At 42.9% G+C, this 26,959-nt stretch overlaps 1 protein-coding gene across 2 annotated transcripts in view; it reads right to left on the bottom strand.

The window, feature by feature from the left end:
• The window catches only part of ZNF423 (zinc finger protein 423), a 254,995-nt gene that overhangs the window by 35,451 nt on the left and 192,585 nt on the right, over positions 1-26,959 (bottom strand). For both annotated transcript variants that reach the window (XM_087940679.1, XM_087940678.1), the window contains one exon: positions 361-492. In XM_087940679.1, coding sequence (XP_087796805.1) covers positions 361-492 — 132 coding nt within the window. The remainder of the gene's footprint in view (positions 1-360; positions 493-26,959) is intronic.

The following is a 26,959-nucleotide window of genomic DNA, read 5'->3' on the forward strand; positions in this document are numbered from 1 at the left end:
CCCAATGCAAGCTAACAAGGCTGGCAATTCTCCTTCTTCCCTACTGAGGTCAATCTCTGTCCCACACTGTAAATTACTCCACTTATTTAGAAACGATATTGAAAGGCTTGAGTCTATGATGGGGGAGAATTAAATGAGCTAAAGTGGAAAGTACAAGGGTGGGAAAGAGATTGCCTTCCAGGTACTACTAGTTTGAAAAAGAAAAAAAAGGATATTCTATTTTCTTGCCACAGTTTCTCCTCCCCGATCCTTCCAGCTTGCACGAAAAGGAAAGAGCGTGTTTTAAAAATTCCCCCGTGTGTCATTTCTGGATCAAGCCACGCAGGCGTACGAGTGCTTGTCTAGGAGCACCTGTCTTACCTGTAAAACAAACAGGGCATTTGAATGTCCCTCCCATCCCCTCGAAGCTGTGCTCAATCAGGTGACACAGGAGCTTTGCTGGAGAGTCAAACATCTGGTTACAAAGCTTGCATTCGTGATTGATGCCTTCCTCTGCAAGGTTCAAATGATACAACTTGTTAGTGACACAGCAGATTAGCGTCTGAAGCGCAGGATTCGGTGAGAAATCACAAATGCCAGTTCAGGCGGCTTTGGGAGGACGCACCTCTCCCTCCAAAAGCAGGTGTATGGCGCGCGCAACGCTTCTGAAGCGCGTTCCGGCTGTACCGCCTCCAGTCAAATTGGAGGGGCATTTCTATGCGCCACTTGGATGAAAGCGACGGTGCGAGCTAGCCTCTGGTAGACTAGGTTGTCCCGGTTTCCCAAAAACACGCGTGACAATGCGGTGTCTACACTCATCTAGAGGAGGGAGGGGGGGAGGAAAAGAAAGAAGGGAGGGAAGAAGAAAGAAAAGGGAGAGAGGGAGGAAGGAGGGAGGGAGAAGAAAATAAGAAGGAGAGAGGAGGGGAGAAGGAAAGGGGAGGGAGGGAAGGAAAAACAGAAGTTGAAGGGAGGGGGAGGGAGGGAAGAAGAAAAGAAGAGAAAAGGAGGGAGGGAGAGAGAGGAAGAAAGGAGGGGAGGGAAGGGAGGGGAGAAGAAAAGAAGAGGGAGAGAAGGAGGAAGGAGGGAGGGAGAAGAAAATAAGAAGGAGAGGGGGAGGAGAGAAGAAAAGGGGAGGAAGGGAAAAAGGAAGTTAGTTGAAAGGAGAGGGAGGGAAGAAGAAAAGAAAAAAGTGGGGGGAGGGAGGAAGAAGAGGGAGAGAGGAGGGAGGGAGAAAATAAGGAGGGAGGGAGAGGAGAAGAAAAGGGGAAGGAAGGAAGGAAGGAAGGAAGGAAGGAAGGAAGGAAGGAAGGAAGGAAGGAAGGAAGGAAGGAAAAAGAGGGAAGGAAGTTGAAGGGAGGGAGGAGGAAAGAAGGAAGGAAGGAAGGAAGGAAGGAAGGAAGGAAGGAAGGAAGGAAGGAAGGAAGGAAGGAAGGACACCTAAAACAAAGAACATCTGACCAATCCTGAAGGGAAAAGAGAAGTGACAGAGACTACTGAAATGGATTGCCCCACAACTCACACCCCAGCTAGGTGAATAAACGGAAGTGGGCATGGTAGCAAAGCATCAGGATCCCAGAAATGATAGCGGGAGCTCTTGATACCTTTACATTTCACTTCTAAGTCAGACAATTAATGACAGATCTCTTCCCCTCCCACCCATTCATGTTTGCTTTTAGACCTGTCCTTTCAGTTTCTCACAGCTTGTAGAGAACACAAGAAAAATATCCCACAAAAACAGGCTTCCGACAGATAACACAAGAACGAGATGCAACACAAAGAGCAGCTGTGGCTATCTGGAGCTACAAGGATGCCCAGAAGAGCTACGTCCCCCCAAGGTTGAGACTCGCTGCTGGGGGAGGGAGAGTGAATGGAGGGTGCAGAGCGAGAGGTGAGGGAAAGAATGACCTTCCCCCTAGCTAGTAGGAACCAAGAATATTGGTAATTTTTTGGGAGGGGGAAGTGTGAACAAATGGATCCATTTTCCACTCAGAAACATCCCTGGGAATAATGTTATATAATCACGTAGCGCTATTCCTAAGGGCACCATAACCTTATTTGCAAAATGCTTTGCAGTGAGCAAAGCCAGAGCCTTGGTTCCGTGTGGCAGATTAACTACAATGCAATCTTCAGTGTTCGCGGTCTCTTGCACCTTATTTTCACCTCCTTGACACAAACCTACCGCGGACACACCATACGTCGCATTACTCTTCCATTCCTCACAGTCGCGTAAGATTCTCGAGGCTCTGATGGAATGGAATCCCATTATTGGGAATTTAAAAAAAAACCACAGAGTAAGAGAGAGCCCGTTTGGTGTAGAGGTTTAAGGCATCAGGCTACAAACTGGGAGACCAGGAGCTCCAGTCCTGCCTTAGGCACAAAGCCCACTGGGTGATCTTGGGCCAGTCACACTCTCTCAACCTTAGTTTGTGTGTGTGTTGACAAAACAGAATAATAGAATAGCAGAGTTGGCAGGGACCAGTGGTGGGATTCAAATAATTTAACAACCGGTTCTCTCCCTAATGATTTCTTCCAACAACCAGTTCACCAAACTGCTCAGAAAATTAACAACCGGTTCTCCCAAACTGGTGCAAACTGGCTGAATCCCACCACTGGCAGGGACCCTGGAGGTCTTCTAGTCCCTCCTCAAGCAGGAGATCCTATACCATTCCAGACAAGTGGTTTCCCAATCTCTTCTTTAAAACCTCCAGTGATGGAGCACCCACAACTTCTTGTGGCAAGCCGTTCCACTGGTTAATTGTTCTCACCACCAGGGAAGTCCTCCTTAGTTCAAGGTTGACAATGTTTTCCACTGTCTAGCTTGACAGTGTTGTTGTCTAGGGAAAACAGCACGAAGTAGGCCAAACCCATCGTTTGGTGAAAGGCGCTGCTTCTGCCATTGTTCTTATTTTTATTTTGAGCTATGCCGCTGCCCAAGTGGGAGGCCGCTTGTGCATCATTTTTGCTGATCTCTGTCCTGTGTTAAATTACCCCACCCCACCAGATCTGCGATCGGTAGCTCTGATGGCTAAACCCATCACTCTGGTTCTTGTTAACCAGAACATGAAATATTGGCAATCTGCCAGTTGAGTGCTAAGCGAAAACAGCAGCTGCTCCTTATTTGCAAATTTAACCAAAGAGCTGTTAGCTGTGATTAACAGAGGAACGAAGAGGTGATGCGTGCATTCACACCAACCGCTCAGAGTGGCTTCATGTCTAATGTTTGTACGCCCTATATCTATAGCATTTTGATTTTACCGAGTCTGTAGAATAAACCTTTAAGCTGCCAGAAAGCCATGATTTGAAGCAACGGAACAAAAACCCACAGTCCAGGTCGAACATTTTTACGGCCTTCTTGAAGGGTGGCTCAGTGGCTAAGATGCTGAGCTTGTCGATCAGAAAGGTCGGCAGTTCGGCGGTTCGAATCCCTTGCGCCGCGTAATGGAGTGAGCTCCCGTTACTTTGTCCCAGCTTCTGCCAACCTAACAGTTCGGAAGCATGTGAAAATGCAAGTAGAAAAATAGGAACCACTTTGTTGGGAAGGTAACAGTGTTCTATGTGCCTTCCGCGTTTAGTCATGCCAGCCACATGACCACGGAGACATATTTGGACAGCTCTGGCTCTTCGGCTTTGTAACGGAGATGAGCACTGCCCCCTAGAGCTGGAAACGACTAGCATGTATTGCGAGGGGAACCTTTACCTTAAATGAGTGAAGCCAACATTATTGGCTCTTTGGGACATGTTGGGGGTTGGGAGGTTTTAAGGAGCAACATAAATTATACATTTATACTTAATGTGTCCACTTCCTGCCTTACAATTTGTAGCCCCTCATCTCACCCCCGCCCAAAATACCAAAAATGGCATGGTGTTTTGTTCACTTTTTCTCTCCTAAAGACCTAAAGATAATCTAAAGATGCGTGATGTGCACAACCCTAATTTGCACATGGGGGTGTGGTAGGCATATATTAACCTGACTTTTTTTGTATCTGCATGGTTGAGGAAGTAGTTGGCTTTTAACCAACTACACTACAATCAGCACTCACAACCAAATACATGTTGGGGAGTTATATTCCTGTATTTTCTCATCTTGGGAGAATGTGAATTGTATGTCCTTTTAGGCAGAGTATGGAAGTACTACAAAGAGTTAAAGACATGCCAAACAAAACTCAAACACAAGAAAAGCATAATACAAATATAAGAGGTTCCCACAGATGTGGAAATTTATCCCAGAGAGGCAAGACATTTTGATTTGCAAATCCACTTCTGAATTATAAGACCCTCTTTGCACTGTTCGTTCTTTTCCTTTTCTTTTTCGCATCCCCCTAGGAGTCCATTATATCTTTTCTATGTCAATGAAACCATCTAAGAAGAAATACATATACCCACACACAAAGAGAGAGAGAGAGAGAGAGAGAGAGAGAGAGAAGTAGAGGGGGTAAAAGAGAAAGGAACCAGAAAGTACTAGGGAGTTAGCATGGAAATATTTCCCTTTTTATTTTTCCCAAGAGGGCCAAAGAAAGAGACAGAAAAATCTAGGTAGCTGATTGACAATAATGACCCAAAGTTTTCCTAGCCTTATCAAGGCCAACTGGGGGTTAGAATCAAGATCACGTGATGTACTAATACCACTTTATGAGGCCTTGGTAAGACCACATTTGGAATACGGCGTCTAATTTTGGTCACTACAATATAAAAAAAGATGTTGAGACTCTAGAAAGAGTGCAGAGAAGAGGGACAAAGATGATTAGGGAACTGGAGGCTAAAACATATAAAGAACGGTTGCTGGAATTGGGTATGACTAGTTTAATGAAAAGAAGGACAAGGGGTGACATGAGAACAGTCTTCCAATACTTGAGGGGCAGCTGCCACATCATCCAGCTTGCCCACCTCACAAAATTATTACAAAGGTGGAACAGACACAGGCTTCAGAGGATAATTAGAACTGCAGAAAAAACAATTACTACCAACCTGCCTTCCACTGAGGACCTGTATACTGCACGAGTCAAAAAGAGGGCTGTGAAATATCTACAGACCCCTCAAATCCCGGACATAAACTGTTTCAACTCCTTCCTTCAAAACGATGCTATAAAGCACTGCATACCAGAACAACTAGACACAAGGACAGTTTTTTCCACGAATACCATCACTCTGCTAAACAAATAATTCCCACAACACTGTCAAACTATTTACTTAGTCTGCATTATTATTACTATTAATCTTCTCATCATTCCTATCACCCATCTCTTCCCACTTGTGACTGTAACTTTGTTGCTTGTATCCTAACAATTTATATTGATTGTTTCCTGGTATGATTTGATTGTTTATTATCAATTCAGTGTTGAACTTTATGATTCTTGACAAATGTATCTTTTCTTTTATGTACACTGAGAGCATTTGCACCAAAGGCAAATGCCTTGTGTGTCCAATCACACTTGGCCAATAAAGAATTCTATTCTATTCTAAGAGATCCGTGTCCTTCAACATCTTGAAAGAAGAATCACCTAACCAAGATCATTCAGTCAGTGGAAAACCTAGGAACTACCAGGTTGTTCGAGGAGGTTTGGTTTGAATAAGAGAAGATTTGTTTACAAGCAGTCCAGGTTAGCTTAACTATAGTGGCAAAATTTAGGAGCTGAACGTGATATTAAGGGACATCTTTATGATGGCCTCCCAATTTATTCCCCTAACTGGGAGGGAGAAATATGGAGAGGAGGAGGAGAAGAGCCAGCTCAGTGGGTTCCTAGAAGAGAAACCAACCTAATAGGTGAATGTTAGGCAATCCCTCTCATTTTTGACATGAAAAGCAGACTTCTCCCATCCTCGCTGGGTCTGCCTTCCAGCATTACTCCCCTTAAACCCGCAATCTGCTCCCGGATCTGTTGATTCAGAGCTGAACAAACACAGCTTCCAATCAGGTCTCTTTCTCCCATCTCCTAAGTTCGGAATAATAAGCATTAATTTTACACTTCATTTCTAGGGGGTGGGGGGAGGAGAGAGAGGGAGGGAGGGAGGGAGGGAGAGAGAGAGAGAGAGAGAGAGAGAGAACACGGTCCTTGTTTAAACCAACTAGGCCTGCGGGATTTTATCTGGCAGAAACTGTGTCAGGCCAAAAGAGAAACAGAATGCTTTGTGTAAAAGTATCATGGGGAGAAAAGAGAACGTTCCACAATGTTCCCGGTACCTACTTTTGTCTCCAAAAGTATTTGATCCCTTCCAGACATATATACTTATTTCCATAGCGGTCTCGGGGGGGGGCGGGGAAGCTACTAGGAGCCAGAACTGATTATGTGAATGCTGAAGGTGAAACCTGCATAGTGTCCACCATTTCCAAAAGACTGGGATTTGGAGATCCCTTAATTTATGCTCAGTACTAAGGAGGAGTTGAGGACAGTCAGTAGCCCAGCTTGTCAGCCTTACCGGATGGACCAGACAGAAAACACGACCAGATGAGCTACTTCTACTTATTGGAAGGCTTAGATTAACAGAAGCTTGCTAGCCTGCAAATACAGATCTCTCTCCCTCTCCTTTACACCCTGAGAAAATATGGAGGGTCCGTTCTGAGCGTCCAGCCCCACCTGTTAGCCAGCTAAGGGCTAAGCTGTCTCTTGACTGTTCCTTAAGTCGTCCCTTCACCCTGTCTCCCAAGGTCTTTAATCAGTTCAACAACAATAGCCATAGCGCTGTAGGACATGACCAGGCTGAGCCTGAGGGAGGGGTCAAATGCGTCATCAGTTTTGAGTCCCTTCATACCCACGAGAGATCTAAGTTCGGCCCACCTTGAATTCCTTATCTGCTTCCAATTTGCTTTGACCATTAAGATTCTTGTAGAGTGGTTAAGCTTGCAATGAACCAGTAGAATTAACCAATTAACCAGTGGAACAGCGCTCCATCACTAGAGGCTTTTAAGAAGAGACTGGACAGTCACTGGTCTGAGATTGTATAGGTTGTACAGGGGCTGGACTAGAAGACCTCCAAGGTCCCTTTCTATTCTATTCTATTCTATTCTATTCTATTCTATTCTATTCTATTCTACTATTCCACATTCCACATTCCGTTATATGCATTTGAACTGCTTGGACTTCCATGCTTGATATGACCTTAGACTTATATACCACTCCATAGTGCTTTATAGAACTCTCAGGGTGGGGGGGGATTTACAATGTCAGCCTCTTGCCCCCCAACAATCTGGCTCCTCATTTTACCGACCTCAGAAGGATGGAAGGCTGAGTCAACCTTGAGCCCGGTCAGGATCAAACACCAGCATGTGGACAGTGTTTGCCTGCAATACGGCATTCAAATCCCTACGCCACAAACAGCTCCACAAAAAAAAAACCCCACAAACAACCCATGGACAAGCCCCATGTTTCCCGTGGTTTGGCTCACTTCCCTTTTTCACATTGCCTTCTCAGTTGAGCACAGGTTGTTTCCAGTGTATTTAATAAGAATTACACTCAGCTCTATTCTCCCATAAGAGAGAGGAGGCCAACTGACACTTCAATATTCATAATTGTTCCCGTTGGGTGATCTCTCTCTCTCTCTCTCTCTGCCTCTCCCCTTTTTTTTAAAAAAAAAAAACTATTATCTTTACTGGGCTTCCTTTGATGAACCGCAAGCCACTTTAGACATTGTCTCGCAGAGAAAGGGCATTCAGACAAATGAGCTTACAAGATAGGAGAAACCTCTCCTCCCAGACTGGCCTCTGTTATGGATAATGCGGTGTGACGCCTCGGTCCTAGCAGCTATTCAGATTGCAATTATAAACTATATTAATGACAACATAAAAGGGACGACCCGCTGAGTAACTAATACAGGATGACATGTTTCCACTTATTTATTTTGGGCACCGCGTATTTATTTTGGGTAAATGAAGGGAAAGAGCCCGGAGATTTGAGCGGTTTCTGAGATACAAAAAGGAAGCCAATCTTTCTACGCCTCAGTTTTACAATGGCGACATTTGTCCCTGAAGGAGGAGAGGAGTAGGGAACCAGGTTTCCCCTGCCTTTGAGCCTCACTGGTGACTTCAGCAGGCAAAATCCCACCCCTTCCCTCTGGCCAGAGTGACCCATTTCTACTTCGATGCGATAACACCGTAGACATCAATGGCGGGATTCAAAAAAATTTTTTACTACCGGTTCTGTGGGCATGGCTTGGTGGGCGTGGCAGGGGAAGGTTACTGCAAAATCCCCCTTCCCTCCCCACCCCACTAACCTGCTTTCCAGCTCCGTTCTCCTGTGCAGGGTAACCAAAGAAGACCCAGCCGATCAGCTGGGACTCAATGGGAAGTGGAGAATAGATGGGGTTGGTGGGGCCAATCGGAGGTGGGATTTGCTGGTTCTCCAAACTACTCAAAAGTTCTGCTACTGGTTCTCCGGAACTGGTCAGAACCTGCTGAATCCCACCTCTGATGGTGATCTGATCTGGCCATTCTTCTCCACCTCAATAAATGCAAGTCCAACGTTAATAGGCATTTTTCTGCCCTCACCTTGTGGAATATTATCTCTACCAGCTTCCTCCCCGCCCCCACTCTCCTGGCCTTCTCTAAAGGAATCAAACTATGGCTCTGCTGCCTTGACTGGGGAATGCAGGGAAGCACACGGCCATGGGGCTGGCTGGGGTCCAGAGAGCCCTGCCTTTGCCCTTTAACCTATTTTAAGAGCGTTTCATGACCTTTGACACCTTCCCAAAGTTTTAATTTTTATAGACTGTTTTTATACCTTGATATTTTATTGTAAACAGACTCCCTTTTTTGAGGGAGATGGGTGGTTCAAAAATAGATAGATAAATAAGACCGTTGGAAGAGAGAGCAAATGGGTGGATGGAAGGATGGAAGGATGGAGAGATGAATGGAAATAGAGATCATGATAGATAGATAGATAGATAGATAGATAGATAGATAGATAGATAGAGGGAGAGAGAGAGAGAGAGACATAGACAGCAGCAAGACAAAGACTTGGAAGAGGATGGATGGAGGGATGAAGAGATGAATGGAGATAGAGATGATGATAGATAGTTTTAGATAGATAGATAGATAGATAGATAGATAGATAGATAGATAGATAGATAGATAGATAGATAAACAAACAGACAGAGAGACAGACAGACAGAGACAGCAGCAAGACAAAGACTTGGAAGAGAATGGATGGATGGATGGATGGATGGAGATAGAGGTGATGATGAAAATATATGATAGATGGATAGATGGATGGATAGACAGACAGACAGACAGACAGATATAGACAACAGCAAGACAGAGAGCTGGAAGAGAATGGATGGATGGATAGAGATAGAGATGATGATGAAAATAGATGACAGACAGACAGACACTCCTACCAGATATTGTAATGGGGCGGTACAGAAAAAGGTGGATAAAGGGCTGTTACTTCTAAAAATTCCCACTAAGGCTTTGCAGAAGAGGCATTGTGTTTGACATCTTTTCACCACCACCGCCAACACAACACACCCTAGCCCAGCATACCTTTCCTTGGGTCTCACCGTTACCACAACACTGTTTATTCATGACGTCACCTTCTAAAAAAAAAAAAGGCAGAAGGGGAACAGCTGAACTTATTCCCACTGCAAAGGAGCCTCCCTGCATTTCTAATTTAGCGAGGGCGAGGAAGGCGCTCATCCCACACCTCAAGACAGACAACACAATTACAGTATTGATTTGCGATGAAACACTGCAGAGATGATAACTGGACCAAATTCCGGGCAGATCTTGCCTCCTTGGCTAATGGAACAGCCCCTCTCAGCTCAGAACAGCCTCCGAAGCCAAGGAAGCAAATCTTGGGTTTGTATGTCCTGCGGACCTCAATCCTGGCTTGTCATCCCTTTTTTGAAGTTCCCCAATGCTCTGGGCAAGACTTTGTCCTTTTGTGTGTCACTGAAATTCGGGAATTAAACAGCACTTCTGTTGGAGCCCGCCAACGTTTTCTACAACTGTATCCTCCAGAGAATGCCCTCCCATATCCTTCTGGACAGATGAGAATTTCTTCTCCCTTCCCCCCCCCAAATCCTCTTCCTCCTTACCCCTCCCCATAATCATTTTCTCACCCTCCCCCCCCCAGACACCTTGGGGATCCGCCGATGAGTTTGCATGTGCTTTCCCGGGGAAGAAATGGGACAAAAGGAACTCTTTTGGAACTGCACAACCCTGACAATTAGGGAGTCTGGGGTTTGTGGAAAAAGGCTGGGATTGATGACATGGGCAGCCAAAGCATCACCTGGGGAACTGGGTGTAGATCCTCCTGAGGATTGCCGGAGGTCAGTTACCATAGCAACGGAGAATGAGCTCAACCTTGTAACTGACCCTTATCTTTTTTTGATCTGTTGGCCACTTGGGGCAAGAACTGGAAATCAGCTGGAAAATAATCCAGTCACATATTATAAAGAAAACTACCCCTGCTTATTTACACAAACAGAGGGGGAATATATATATATATATATATATAAATTGCTGCACGCAGGCCTTTAATGATGGGACACCGGTTTGCACACTCACGTAGACCCAATTAATAATAAAGAAAAGCAGATATTGGGGGGTTTTTTCCACCTGCCCTTCCCTCTTTTGATGTAGAAATTTACCCTGCCTTTTTTTTTGCCCAGCCCCCAGTCAAATAACTGCGTAGACACCTCAAAAGCTGGCTTAACAATCTGGGGAGGGTTTTTTTTTTTTTTTTTTTGAACCGGAAGGTGAAGGCTGGAGTCATTCATGAAGGGAAGGTTTTAATCATTTAAATATAGATGCCACTGGATTCATCGGACTCTACTGCCCCCTTGACATTAAAAAATAATCATAATAATCATAATTTGTAGCACAGGTAGTCCTCAACTTAAAACAAATTCATTTAGTGACCGTTTGAAGTTACAACGGTACAGAAAAAGGTGACGTATGATCGATAACTGTCTGGTTTGGTTCTGCAACCCAACAGGACAGACACAGACTTCAGAGGAAAATTAGGACTGCAGAAAAAAACAATTGCTACCAACCTGCCTTCCACCGAGGACCTGTATACTGCAGGAGTCAAAAAGAGGGCTGTGAAAATATTTACAGACCCCTCACATCCCGGACATAAATTGTTCCAACTCCTTTCCTCAAAATGACACCATAGAGCACTGCATACCGGAACAACTAGACACAAGGACAGTTGTTCCCCCGAATGCCATCACTCTGCTAAACAAATAATTCCCACAACACTGTCAAACTATTTACTTAGTCTGCATTATTATTACTATTAATCTTCTCATCATTCCTATCACCCATCTCTTCCCACTTGTGACTGTAACTTTGCTGCTTGTATCCTAACAATTTATATTGATTGTTTCCTGGTATGATTTGATTGTTTATTATCAATTCAGTGTTGAACTTTATGATTCTTGACAAATGTATCTTTTCTTTTATGTACACTGAGAGCATTTGCACCAAAGGCAAATGCCTTGTGTGTCCAATCACACTTGGCCAGTAAAGAATTCTATTTATCTATTTAGTTTTATTTTTTCAACACTTCTGACCTTTGCAGCATCTCCATGGTCACATGACCAGAATTCAGATTCTTGGCAACTGACTCCTATTTAGGACAGTTGCAGTGTCCTGGGGTCATGTGAATGCCTTTTTTGCAAAGCTTTCTGACAAGCAAAATCAATGGGGAAACCCGATTCACTTAACAACCATGTTTCTCACTTAACGACTGCAGTGATTTACTTAACCACACTGGCCAGAAAGCTGATCAAAGGAGGCAAAACTCACTGAAGAAATATCTCGCTTCGATTATTAATGGGATTATTAATTTTAATGATTTAAGTAATAAAATGTTAAACATTTAATGGGATTTAAAAGGGGAGATAATTAATAAATATGTAACTTAGAGGTGGCGCACTTAAACTGATATTTTAGGGGGGAAACCAATTTATATCTTGCTTAGCAACAGAAGTTGTTGCATAAATAAACTATAAAGTCAGACACTCCACTGGAAGCTAAAATCATAAGAAAGACTACATCCAATTTATTTTGGCCATATCATGCCTGCAAATTAATTGGAGAAGGCGATGATGCCAGGAATGGTTAGTGGAACAGAAAGAAGGAGCAAGCAAAGAACAGGCTGGCTTGAAAACATCAAATCTGATGCAAAGAAGAACATACAACTGTGGAGAGAAGTTGTGTTTGACAGGGCAGCATTGAGAGCTCTTGCCTATAAAGTCACCAAGGATCGAACATGACTATAAATGGTTAACCCAACAAGGTTGTTTCATAAAAATAGGTATAGATGGAGAATGAGTAGGGCAATGTGCTGAAACTTAAGAATTATCACATCACTCGATGAAATAAAGAATACAATAAATACATGAAATAAAACTTGAATTATTATAATGAACAGCTTGGAAGACTGAAGTATACAGGTAGTCATAGAACAACAGAGTTGGATTTTGAAGGTCATGTAGTCCAACCCCCTATTCAAGCAGGAGACCCTATACCATTTCAGACAAATGGTTGTCCAATCTCTTCCTTAAAACCTCCAGTGTGTAGCACCCACAACTTCTGGAGGCAAGTTGTTCCACTGGTTAATTGCTCTCACTGTTAGGAAATTTCCTCCTTAGTTCTAGGTTGCTTCTCTCCTTGATTACTTTCCATCCATTGCTTCTTGTCCTGCCTTCAGATGCTCTGCAGGAAAGATTAATTCCCCTCTTCTTCTTTGTGGCAGCCCTTGAGATATTGGAAGACGGCTATCATGTCACCCCTGGTCCTTCTTTTCACCAGACTAGACATACCCAATTCCTACTTGTGTGTTTTTACATTTAATTAGTTCAGGCATGTTTTTTTTAGCTGCACACCTTAAGTCAGTGATTCTCAACCTTGGCAACTTAAAATGGGTGGACTGGTGCAGTTCTGGCTGGGGAATTCTGGGTCTTAGCTTGATGGCTGAGAGAGAAAGAAGAGGGGAGAAAAAGAAGGAAGAAGGGAGACACTTCTAACAAACGGGGGTACCGCTAGAGAGAATTTTTTTTTGTTCTGTGTTGATCGCACAACTGATCTCTGATGGTAGAAGAAACGAGTGAAGGACTAAGAGAGAGGTTTTTTTTGTAAAGAGTCATTTGGAAAAGCAGATGTTGTGCGTGGTCGAAAACGTGCAATGACACAAAGGTCACACACAACAGAAGCCAAGGAGAAATCCTCCAACACCTTGGGGACTCACACATTTCTTGTGAGTTCATTTGACTGAATGCCTGGAGTCATTTCAAGTCCACAAAAGTTTATTCCAAAAAGTTTTCTAAAGTTCCACCGGATTGCTCTTTTAATTAGATGCCTCAAGTTGCCATTTTCTAGTAATCCGATAGTAAGGCCTTGATTCATTTTTAAATAGAGATAATTCCTCAAATACTGTACTCATCAACGTTCAACTTTCTCTTTCGCTCTCTCTCCTACTTAATTATAAGCCTGAAAGTTAGATTTAGCCACTCTGAACTCAAGAAAATTTTATCTGCTATTATGAACAGTGTGTCAGGTGTTTGAATGACCTGAATTCAAATGCCTTGGAAGACATGAAACCTAGTGAAACATTTTGAGTCTCCGACTTGTGACATGGAAATGATAAGAATGGATTCAAGTTTATCTTAATTTTTAATGTTTTGGAAATCTTCTCTTCTTAGGAGAAGAAATTGTACCTTCCCATGTCTCTTGTTTACGATCCAGCTCAATTTAAGAACCCCCGATCTAAAATTGATCGTAAATAAATTGACAACATCCTGTAGTCATCTTCATCAAGGCAGAAAAGAAGTCAGTCTTCTTCAGATGTTTTAGATGTAACTCTCATCAGGTCCAGCTAGATGGGTCAATTACAAGAGAGTGTGGTCTACTCTAAAACATCTAGGAAGCACCGCACTGTCTACCCTTTCATCCTTGCACCTTCATTCTCTCCTCTCTCATTTTCCACTGGCAACTCGGTGCTTATCATTATTGTCTCACTTCCTTTCAGAAATAGAATTTCTCTTTCAAAATGCATTTATATAATCTAGAGTGGCACAAGGCTGATGTCTTTTATGAACCGGAGATTGGTTAATAAAATCTTCTAAGCCGGCTTCATTCTTATGACAATTTTACTCTTATGTTTTCAAGGGATATGAAAGCTGTCTGTGGTGGTTAGAAACATCATTTTAATGAAAAATGATAACACTGGGACCTGGCTACATCTAGGTATTACTTTTTTAAAAGATGAGCTGGAATTTCAAAGAACGCATTTGATTTTGGAACTATTTTGTGGTGGAAGGGGGAATTGATACACACACACACACACACACACACACACACACATACATACATATACATAAACATATATATATATAAATTTGTTTTCTTAAGTTTTCATGGGTACTTACATGTATGGTATTCAGCTTTGTTCGGGTATTTTCCCACGTCATTGTAGTTGTGTTTTTAAAATTGTAGCAACATTTCGGCAGAATCTCATCTGCCATCATCAGGCTTCTGTATTGAGTTTGTCTGTATATGTTCGTCTACATATATACATATATATATACCCGAACAAAGCTGAATGCCATATACATACATACATACATACATACATACATACATACATACACATACATATATGCAGGTCTTGGTGTGTTCTGGTCTTTTCCCATGTAAGCTTGAGAGCATCTTGGCAACGTTTCGATGAGGTCCCACTCGCCATCTTCAGGCTGGTGTTTTCAGCTTCTTGCTTGTATAAGCAAAAAGCACGAAGCCGAAACACCAGCCTGAAGATGATGAGTGGGACTTCATCGAAATGTTGCCAAGATGCTCTCAAGCTTATACGGTAAAAGACCTGAACACACCAAGAACTGCATACCTGTACCTATGAAAATCTACGAATATATATATATATATATATATATATATATTCTTTCTTCTTGACTATTTGTTCTGGACTGTCCTTCCATTAGAGTGGTTGGCCAGGACTTCACGATGGTGCTCGGACAACCAAGACTGAAAAGCTAGTTTTAAAAAGGGTAAATGATATTCACAGAGGCTATTCCCCAAATCACCATTCAATGTTCATAGTAGGTAACAAACCAACTGTCACTGCTCTTTTGCAGTCAGCTCACAAGCTTCTGTGCCAAGATTAATTCTGAGGTACTGCTGAAAACTTGGGGTGGAAAGGTGGCATCTTATAATCTCCCCTTTGGAGAAAGTATATGGGGTCAAATTTGGGGTCTGGATTTTTACCCATTGCTCCATGCAGTGCCTGCTTTATTTTATTCACCCACATTAAAAATGACCCTCTTAAGCTATATTTAAGTCGTGTTTTGATTCATTTAAAGCCACTGAGAACTGTATCACAATATCTGCTGGATAGAAGATAGAATAGAATTCTTTATTGGCCAGGTGTGATTGGACACACAAGGAATTTGTCTTGGTGCAAATATTCTCAGTGTCCATACATGTAAAGATATATTAGTCAAGAGTCAAGAATCATAAGGTACAACACTTAATAATAGTCATAGGGTACAATAGAGAGTCATTAGAGAGATATAGATCAGGTCCTTCCTGACAAGACTGTATAAAAAAAAAATTAAGTTAATTTTTAATTGAGTTGCTTCTGATCTGGTGAGCTTCCTGCGTCAGGAGATGTACTGAGACAACGGATCTCAGAACAGCTTATGGGATTCCCAGAACTTTAGTCTGACAGTTTCAAAGCTTTTAAGATATCTATAAAACACCAAATATTGCTATTTTTAAGACTAAGGAGCTTTGAAAAGATGAAATAGATGATATTAATTCCATTAGTTAAAAAAAAAAACCCAGTCCAAGAAAGTAATATGCAAGGGATGAGTGCTAAAAAATTGAATGGGCTTAAATTATTTGACTGGATCGGGCGGTGAAGCAATTAGGTGGAAAAAAAGGGACTTCATTAGAGGACTCCCAAGGGATGGGTCACTTATCTAAATGCACCTTTATGAACATTTGCACACCAAAGAAAAATGTCACAGCGAGAAACTACTAAAAAAAACCAGAACAGCAACAGAGAAAAGTCTAGGCAACTTTCAAAACAGACGTCTGGAACTTCAGGCATGTTCCCCGTTGCATTGTTTTTATATGTGTATATTTTCAAACCCTCCCCTGTAGCATCTGTCCATGGGGGCCCAAAGCGATGTTGTTTCCCCCATACTTCATGGTAGGTCACCAGCCCAATCTTCTCCAACAATGGATGAGATAGAACAGAAGAGAAACTGAACTCAGGTCGGTACAAAATAACTTGCAGAATATTCATTGGAAGATCACGGAGGGCTGATGGTTTGCCAGACGCATGCTACGCAAAATATTTTCCTGGACCACGCTTCCTCTTTTAGATTACAAAAATAAGGAAGGGCTTTTTTAAAAAAATAAAAATAAAAAATCAGAGCAACTGTATTTGTATTTTGAATGTTAATTTGACAAAAAGAAGTGCTCATGAGGGAATGTTTATAATCAGAACACCAATAAACTAACAAATGACTCTAGTATTTTATAAGCTTGTTAGAAACAAATCGCTCCCTTAGCTTATATTTACTTACTGATGAATCATAAAAAAGCCTCAATACACAAAGAATAAATTCCAGAAAAGATTTCCTTCCGGCTTGACGGGTAACATCTATCCTGCAAGCTTTGCAACTTATTATGCGAATCTTACAGCTCACCTGTTTCATGGACAAAGAATAATTTCCCACCAATTCAGCCCAGACTCCTGATCTGTTTTCCCCTCCCTGCCCTTCTAAGCACACAGGAGATTATCCGAGCTTCCAGAAGCAAAGGACCAGCTACCTTCTCCTGCCTCCTGCCCTTACGTTGCTTGGAGAGTCTTCGTATCTGGGAGCACATCCAATCACACTAATCTGCATAATGATGAAGCTCTGTGGGGACTGTTCAGTCTTAAGAGGCATCAGAGAAAACACACATGCCGTCCTCTAAACAAGCATGACTGCATGAACAATACAAACCGCACGAAATTGAAAGATATGAGCACGGATGAAGGAAAATCTGGATCCATGCAAGGGTTTGACCTGGATGGTCCCAACCTTTTCCCACTGTCCAAGCTTGTTGGCCAAATGCAACTGTATTTCCTGAGGATATGGCTAGGAGATGCCAAAAGAGAGAAGGAGATAACCCCAGATTTCTGCAGTTTTCCAATGCACGAGTCTCCGGCTATCTGCAGCATCTGCAGACTCCCAAAAGATTGCCATGGGTTCCCCTAAACACCCCCCCAACACACACACACACAATTTTGGTAATCTTGGACAAAAAACATATGGGATTTTAGAATTTCACAAGAGGGAAAGTGCAGGATTTGGGGCTCTTTCCGGTACAATGTCTTTCTAAGACATTTAGAACAGAGTTGATCCAACTTTTTTTTCTGTCAAGGACAAATACTCTCTTGGCTACTGTGAGTGAGTGACATGCCAGTGGTGATTAGGGGTACAACTAACATTTTTCGTTGTCTGCTATCTGCAGGGGGTACCTTTGGAGCTCTGTTCCTATCTTTCTCTCTCTTGACAGAGGTCTTTATTGACAATTTGCAGAGGGGGTTCCCATTTCATAGAGAATGAGGTAGGGATAGAAGGGTATATGTGTGGGAGATGACCAGGCTGAATCTGAGGGAGGTGTCAAGCATGTCATCAGTCTTGAATCACTTCATGCCCACAAGAGATCTAAGTCTTAGCCCACTTTGAGTTCCATTGACTTTTATCTACCGCCAATTTGCTTTGACTGTTAGTAGTTCAGATTCTTGTAGAGAGCTTAAGCTTGGATTAAGCTGCCTGGATTTTCCAATTTCCTGGGCTTGACATTATGATCAATAGGGGTAGAGATGGAGATGACATAAATAGATGTATCCACAGAAGCACATATTTTATTCTATATTGGGTAATGTCAGTGGCCCCCTGATTTGCACACTAGTATATCAGAACTAGTTTCCCCACTCTGGTTTCAGAGAAGGGTTCTGAGCAAAGGAGATGATACAACATCAACACCTCCAAATCAATCTGAAATGAATTTAATTAAAACTGGATTTATTTCCTATGTCCAATCATTATTCATTGGATTCATCCAGTTAAATTATACCAAAATAGTATCTTCGGGGCTATATTTTGATATATTAAGCTTCCTTCTCCTGGTGGATCCAAATTATGGCACAAAGACTTGGTGTTCCTCATTCTAGCTGCACCTCAGATTAGTCAGAACCAGTTAACAACCGGTTCTCTGCTCTAATGATTTCTTCCAACAACCAGTTCACCAAACTGCTCAGAAAGTTAACAACCAGTTCTCCCGGAGTGGTGTGAACTGGCTAAATTTCACCACTGGTCAGAACCATGTAATATAGCAAGAGCACTTCTCTACAGCTTTACAACACTCTCTGGGTAGTTTACAATATCAGTATATTTCCCCCAACAATCTGTGTCCTCATTTTATGGACCTCAGAAGGATGAAAGATTGAGTCAACCCCGAGCCCTGTCTGGATCGAACTCCAGGCTATGGGCAGAATTTACCTATAATACTGCATTCTAACCACTGTGCCACCACGGCTCTTTAGCAAGTGGTCTTCAACACTGAGCTAGCTTGACAGGACCCCAACCTTCATTTACATGGTGGTCCCATGGTTTCTGTCTCTGGCTTATACTAAATCATGATGAAATGTTGGATACTTAGATGCATGGATAGAAAACTCTTTATATCTATGCAGAGATATATTAAAACATGCATATCTCAACAGGCTCATAATCAGCATGTTAATACAAGCTGTGTGTGGAGAGGTGGGAGCTGGCACAAGGGTATTTTTCACATAAATGCAAGATAAGTGATCTGCACAATAATGAGTGCATTAGGTAGATCTCTTTGGTACCCGTATTTATTGGGTGAAAGCATTACTGGGGGTTATTTGGACAAGTTTAATAAAGGACACACACTTAAGGCATCCAGCAGAGTTTTACACAAAGAGCTTATTGTGGTCTCGGATGATGGATCCACTTAACAGGAGTCACCAAGTTATTGGCTGCCTTCAACCTTTCCAGCAGATAGTGATAAGAAATATCTTGGTGGCCACAACAGCATCATTTTCATCCTTAATCGATTCCAGGAGGGAGATGATTTCTGAATCTCATAGAACAAACTCTGGCAATTATTCTAGCTGTTTTTAAACATCAAAATTCGGGCAGCTTTTGACGCAGAGAAGTCAATGTCAAACTTCCTCCCAAGGATAGTCAAATTCTACCGGAGGTCCCTATCTCATTTGGGGCTTCCTTTTCAACTTCACCGTTACCAGTTTCAGGAATTTTTATCACGTTGGTAGCATGGGGAAGGGAAAGGATATTATATTGCCTGATTTTACCTGCAAGCCTTGTGCTCCATAGATTTGCCAGACTTCCTAAATAATGCAGTAAGACAGGGCTCTTCAAACTAGACAGGTTTAAGACTTGTGGACTTCAGCTCCCAGAATTCTTCCTCCAGTCATGTTAGCTCAGGAATTCTGGGAGTTGAAGTCTACAAGTCTTAAACTTGCCAAGTTTGAAGATCTTTGCAGTAAGAGATTCATGTTAATATATTAAGAAAGAAGCCATCATTTTGAGCTATGATGTGGAAGTTGATAGATAGGCAACTCCTTGCTGACTTTGGTTGATCTTAAAATGCTAAACAGGGAAAATCTTCAGGCAATACTAAAGGTGTAGACTACCTTGCAAAGTTTTTTCTTTTTGACTCCACCCCTCAAAAAGGCAAAAATGAAATATTTCTGTTGCCAAGGAAGCTACATGGACATGTTTGAGGGGTTACCAAAAGTTACGCTCAACCTGGCCATTTCTACACAACCGCTGAAAAAGAACACAAGCAAAACCGACAGAGGTGAGACAAATCTGTCCTTAAAACCTGCAGAAACCCAGCAAGTGAGATCAAAAGGATGGACTTCCTCCTCCACTGAAAACCAGTATGGACCTCTTGAGTTTCCAGGTGGGGATAGAGCAAAGAGGATGACCTTGATGGAGAAAAGAGAGATCCGTTAAGAAAACAGCACAGAGAAAAACATGCTTTGAATCCAAAGCAAGAGGAAGGTTTATCTAAATACCTCAGTTTAATACCCCCTAATTCACATGAGTATAAAAAAGGGAAAAGGTGCTCACTAAAAAATGGTTGTTCAGTGAATCCTGAAGTAATCCTGAAGATGCCTTCACCATAAAGTGGTAGTAAAAAAAAGCTTTAAAAGGAAATCAGAACTAGACTATACAAAGATTTCGGGGCATTTGCCCTTGCCTTGTGAAGCCAATAAAACAAAAATCGCTGCCATTTTTCTATTTATTCATGTATTTATTTTTTTAAAAAACAAGATTAATGTTGCGAACTGTCACTTGCTCCAGTAAAATTTATCAACATTATTATACACCTTAGAAACTGCCACTACAGACAAATGCACTACATTAAAAATTTGGTCTAGAGATCCCTCGTGGAAACCCTTGCTGCAATTTGTATAACGGTTTATATATTTATGCTATTTAATGGTACAAAGCAATAATTATGACTTCATTCGCTGATAAGCCACAACATCACATAAATCTGAGGCAGATTTGGAACACGCCTGCTTTTGTCAGTGGCCTGACTAGTTGTAAATTATGTTGCTGTTTAAAATATATATATATATAAAGAAATATTCTAAGCAAATATGAGGAAGCAGCAGGAAGCTAATAATATGCTTCCAGCTGTTCCAGTTAACCTGCAAATGTGGCCATCTGCACCTCAGGAGAAAAAGGGAAAGGAGAGGATGAGGGAGGGAGGGGAAAAAAAACAGGAGAAAAAGCTATGGCTGAACCTCGCTCAAAGCATAGTCTCATCGCAGTAGGAATGACCTTGCTCCTTTCTGGCCAAACAAGCTCACATACAAAAATCAGGAGGAAAAAAGTGATTGAAGAAGAAAGGAGTTTTTCTCCCCTGGACTTGCGTACAAAGAAAAAGAAAAAGGGAAATCTCTTGCTAACGCCTTTATTCTAGAACATTCCATCTTTCACCTCTGGGGTTATGACTGACTGCATTGCAGGCTTGCATGGAGGGGGAAAAAAAAATTCCCTCACAACTTCAACCTCCAGTTGGGTTTTTGTTGTTGTTGTTTGAGTTGGGTTTTTTTTTTTAAAAAAAAAAACACCTCTTGTAACCCCCAAGTTGAGTGATGAGAGAGAGAGAGAGAGAGAGAGAAAGAGAAAGAGAGGGGAGAAAAGAGAGAGGTTTAATGGCAATACATTGTGTTCCTCTTTTAGATGATTCAACCAGATTGGAGAGGGACAAAGGACATGCTGTTGAATGAAATGGAAATGCTCAGGAAAAAAGAAAAGAAGAAGACATCACAGATGTTTCTGGGCATGGCTCCCAAACCTTAGGACGCCCGTAAGAGGACACCTGTGAGTTGCATTTGCTAGAATATTACTTTACTTGAGATTCAGATACAATGGAGAAAGAAAAGAGAAAGGAAATCTGGGTCACAAGGATCCTACAAACATACCCATTTTCTAGACTTTTCTAGTTAATCCTGAGATGGCTGCATGTTAATAAAGTAGGAATACTACTTTAGAGGCCACCTTCTAAATCACACACACTTTTTATTGGAAAAGTTCTACTAGATACTCAAGACCGTTCATACATTCTGACCAAGGCTCCCGAGACTGTAATTGTGCACACCCTTATTTTAAAAACAAGTCTTGATTTATCGCAACTCTGGGAATTATTTTCATTCCCAGCCAGTAATGAATCTCAAACAGTCCCTCAAGATAAGCACCCACCTTTCTTTCCTGTGAAGTGCTGCCAATAACAGAAGTGTTAAATGAACTAGAAAAAAAAAGCAACCAAAGTACAAAGAGCTTCAAGAATGAATCTGAACCGAATGAACGACTTTGCTTCCTGCAAAGGTTTCATCATCTTTGCCTGTCCTTTATACCTTATGGGAGGGGCAATCACCTTCCAGCCTTACTCCTGAGTTGCCCCTTTTGTTTCAGCTGCTCTCTCTCGCCTTCTAGCAGCTCTGCACATGTGTGCACTGGTAACAGGCTCCCCTTGTTCCTTTGCCTCGCTGCTGCCAGATACTAGAGGCTTCGGAATCAGCACATAATTCCCCATCTCTGTATCGGATGCTTGTCCAAGTCCTCTCCAGACTCCCAGACTGCCCCATGTTCTGTCCAATTCCACTGCTGTCTCCATAGGCTGCCAGTGAACCATGACAGAACGATATTGGCAAGCTTCTCTGTCCTACGGAATTTGTTTAATTACACAGGCGAGGGATATCATCATAACTTGTAGTATTAAACAACCAGGAATATGAGTAGCACATGATCACCAGATGCCTGTTTCCCACTGCAGACTGAAAACTGAACAACAAAATAGAAGAATGAAACACCCAGAAGTCAAACACTATGTTCTGGCTTGCAAACTGATGGATTGCATCGGCCTGCGGAAGAGACGATAAACAGTATATAACGCAGAGAATATCTATGCTACACAATCAGTTGAACTGCACCTCTAGTAAGGACTGGTCCCAACATGGGATTATTTGTCTGAATGTTCCCTCCTTTTCAAAATGCCTTCATCTGTCATCCTTCAGCCAATAAGCTCTCCAAAGTGTCACAAGTGAGACCAGAGACTTAAGCAGCAAGGAAAACAGATCCTGGAATCAAGTTCTAGGATTTGAACTAACAGGAGACCTTCCCATCAACGAGATGGAGCAGGAAGACAGAGAAGGGACCTGTTATACCCACGCCAAACACAAATTTTCTAGCAGGCTTTGGGAAGATGAGGTTCTGACCTAGACCTTCCCAAGATCGTGAAGCTGACTCCTCGTCCCGATAAAACCCCTTTTATTTAGGTTAAAAGGAATTTCCTCTCCAGCAAAGTCCCGGCAAACAGTCTTTCATGAGATTTCACAACTACAGACCTTTATCAGGCTTGGAGAGTTGCCAGGCCGGTATCTTCCAAAAGCCACGCTGTAGCAGCAATTACTTGGCAAGAAGTCAGGAACAGATCTTCACCCTAATGAATTGAACTAATTGTCTCCTGCAAACACCACTCCCCTTTCACTCCTCTTTATGGGAGGGGCCATTCACTGTCCCCCTGAACCTTTATTCCTGAGTTGACCCTCGTTCCTTAACTGTTCCCTTCTCCTGGCAGCTCTGCGCATGTGCACACTGGGAATAGGCTCCAGCTGTTCTTCCGCCCCACTGAACTACGACTTTGAAGGCAGCTGATAACTATCTGGCGGCCCTGATCCCATCTCTGTTTCTGAGGCAGAGCACTCATCAAAGCCTTCCCCAAACTCCAGGACTGGCCCATGTTCTTCCCCAACCTCCTCAATGTCCGAGTCTGTAACCAGCTCTGCTGTCCACTGGCAGGCCACAACAGATGTCCTTACAATATACCAGTATGTTTACTGACCCGTGGAAACATTTAAGTCAGATTTTAAATTCAAGGAAAGGAGCTTGAAGAAAGGTTGTGCTATCAGGTGAAGACCCTCTCTGCTAATGCTTCAGGTTTGCCCTGCTTGGTTCTTAAGATCCAAGTAGTACATCCAGGGGCGGGATTCTAGAGGTTCGCACCTACTCTTTAGAACCTCTTGTTAACATTCTAAGCAGTTCAGAGAACCGGTTGTTAGAAGAAATTCCCGGCCTAATCCTGTAAGGAAGGCAGAAAGGAAACATTCTGGTGTTGCTTACAGAAACTGCCTCTCCGTTAACCCTTATTACATTCTTGGCAGGACTAGACTTCCTGTCTCTGGAACTTCTCTGGAGGTTTTTTTTCCTCCTTTGCTGGTACTTTACTTGTGTGGAGTGACCATTCAAAGTTACAATGGCACTGAAAGAAGTGACTTATGACCATTTTTCACACTCACGACTGTTGCAGAATCCCCACAGTCATGAGAAGCCAGGTGAGGAGATGTGTGCCTCGATGTGAGTGATGTTGAGTTGGCCACACCCAGCCAGTCACATGACCACCAAGCCACGCCCACCGCCTAAGCCGCACCCACAGAACCAGTTGTTAAAAAATTTGAATCCCACCCCTGAGTACATCTGACATCCAAGATGGTCCAAGGGCAAGCTCCATATCTCTTGACCCAGAATTGCCTCAAAGGGGATCTTAAATCTATGCTAGCTGTCGCCTAAGATCTAAAGCAGGGGTTTCCAACCTTGGCCATTTTATGACTCAACATGCTGGCTGAGGAATTGTGGGAGGTGAAGTCCACAAGCTGTAACATTGGCAAACATTGGGAGACTCCTGATCTATAGGGCTTTCCATTAGAAGCACCGAGAACAGGCACGCGGCACAGAGAGAGAGTAGCACTCAATATACTAAGCATAGGAGCAAAGTCATCAGGATTTTGCTGCATATTAAAAGCTGATAAATGATTAATAATAAATTGGAGTGGTGTTTCCAGTAAAGGAAGTCTTAAGCTACCCAAGGCGTCTCACAGCCCGTTCAAAACTAGGTTGCAAGTGTGGCTTTTTTTCCCTCTCCCTAGAAATTTAACAGCAGTGCCGGGCATGAATTCCACACCTTTCCACTCCTAATATTTAGCAGTCACCATGATTTCCCTCTAGGAGTTGTGGGCTCAGAAGAAGCTTCTGAACTCTGAATATCTTGAATGCAGCTCTTCTCTTCCTCCCCACCTCTCCCCACCATTTTTTGGTGGGTGGGCAAAGGAGAAAGGATTTTTTAATATGAATAATACTGTCAAGGTCCTGAGATATTAAAAATGACAATACATTATTACTGCGGTAGAGAGATCTCCAAGGGTCCCCCAGAGGTAGGATTTTTGAAAACCAAAGTGAAAAATCAATAGTAATGCACAAGAATTCATAAAGGAAACGTGTCAGTCTGTATCGCCGAAGACATGCTTGAAGTTGGGCTTTAAGCAGAAATGACAAGTACAAGCCATCTTAGAAAGAGACTAAGGAAGTGGCCTAAATGAGAAGGCCTTTCATTATTGCTGGGGAAAAGTGAGGAGAGAGAGTAACTTCCTGTCTGCCTGCTGTGGACCACACCAAGACTTGAGGTTTAGCTTTCCAGTTTTAACCTGAGCTGAATTTTCAACAGAAGATAAGAGGCTGAATTACTCAGGGCTGGTCTCTCCATGGGGAAACAGCTCTTTCAGGTCCTACTCCTCGGTCTTCATGACCGTCATTGGCTGTAGTTTCCCCGTACAATGACTCGGGGAGCGTATCGGCAGCTACAACCTAGAAGCAGATGAGCTCTCTGGATGATTTGAACACCGTCATGGCCATCATCCTTTGCGATGTGATTTGGAGATGTCCCGTAAAAGGGCGTCTTTGCCATATCCACCAGCTAAGATCAGAAGAGTGGATCCAAGATCAAGAGATCTTTGCGCAACATGGAGATTGCTTGGACAAAGACGTTACAAGGAATTAATTTGACCCCAAGCCCTGCAGATTTGGGAAGGGAAGGGAAGAAAGGGGGAGAGAGGAGAGGAGAGAAGAAGGGAAGGGAGAGAGGGAAGGAGGGAAGGAGGAAGGGAGGGAGGAAAGAATGAAGGAAATGGAAGGATGGAAGGGAAGGGAAGAGTGGGGATAGAAGGGTAGGGAAGCGAAAGGAAGGGAGGGGAAATAGGAAGAAAGGGAGGGAGGGGGGAAGAAAAAGGGGAAGAAAATTGGAGGGAGGGAGGGAGGCAGGCAGGAAAGAAGGAAGGAAAAAGGGGAAGGAAATTGGAGATAGGGAAGAGGGAGGGAGAGAAGGAGAGAGGAAGGAAGGAAATGGAAGGAGGGAAGGGAAGATAAGGGTGGTGTAACTCCATTTTTTTTTTACCATATTAGTAGGAAGGGGAAACTCGTCTTCTTCTCCATACCACTAAACAACAACTCCTAGATGCTCCCACCACTGATCTGCAGGATATCCAACAATGGTTGGGAGACCCAGATGCCATTTCCTAACAGAACCACAAGGCTTTGGTGACAATGCACACTATGCCAAGCCTTTTCTGCCAGCCCCTCCCTGTGCATGTCACAACCACATAAGGCACAACCCAGCTTCAACTTCTGTAGTTACTGTCTGAACCACAAGAGAGCACAGTACAGTAACCCGAGCGCTCGTGAACTCCTTTGGTAAAGGCCTTGTATATTCACAGAGCGCCACATAACTCAAAAATTATAATGAAAACGTCTCGGCCCCCATATTTATAGTAACGTTTAAACTACTGTGTGCCTTCCTGGAGTCCAAGTCATTTACTTGGGACTCGCTCTCTTTATGGTGAGCAGAACTTTGAAAAATGTACCATGGGGATACAGCCCAGCCACATGTAACTCAATATATGTCAACAGCTGTAAAAACATCACTGAGAGAGAAAACTATGGGCACAGATAGAAAGTCCTCTCCTGCACATCTGTTTTTAGAAGTGCCTTTTTCCTTCCAATAGGCTTCCACCACCCAGTAATTGGCCAATTTTTGCGTCTAAGTTGCTTTTGAGGTTATGATCAAAAAGCAAAGGGGAATTTTTTTCAGCACTGGGGGGGCCTCGCAACTGGACCGAGATGCTTGCTGTTGGGAAAAAAGGGTTTGTTCTAATCTTACCAAGCGCGCAGCTTTCGTCAGAGGCTGTTCCTAGGGAGTTCACAACTCCCCAGGGTGAAGCCACAGTAAATTCTCTCTTAATCCCCTCTGCATACAGATGAGCTCCTGGAACGAGAGGCCTTGTGCAAAACCAGACAGGCTACGCAAAGAGCCAGAATTTTGTGCCTTAAGAACAGGAGTGAACCTTCAGCACCATGATGGTACTGCGGTGCTGTTTTTTTTTTGTTTTTTTTTTAATTTGGAGGGTGGGATCTCACCAAACGAAACTGCTGACTTAAAAAAAAACACATTGAAATACCAACTACAGAACAGCAGCGCGGAAGAACAAAAGAGAGTCGACCATTCGGGCGAGCTAGAAGACAAAGCATCTTTGGGTCAACTCCAAGGAGAGATGGTTGAAATTATTTATGAGCC

This window comes from Pseudonaja textilis, chromosome 11, assembly GCF_049901715.1.
Source record: "Pseudonaja textilis isolate UNSWEBS1 chromosome 11, rPseTex1.2, whole genome shotgun sequence".
Classification (NCBI taxonomy): Eukaryota; Metazoa; Chordata; class Lepidosauria; order Squamata; family Elapidae; genus Pseudonaja; species Pseudonaja textilis.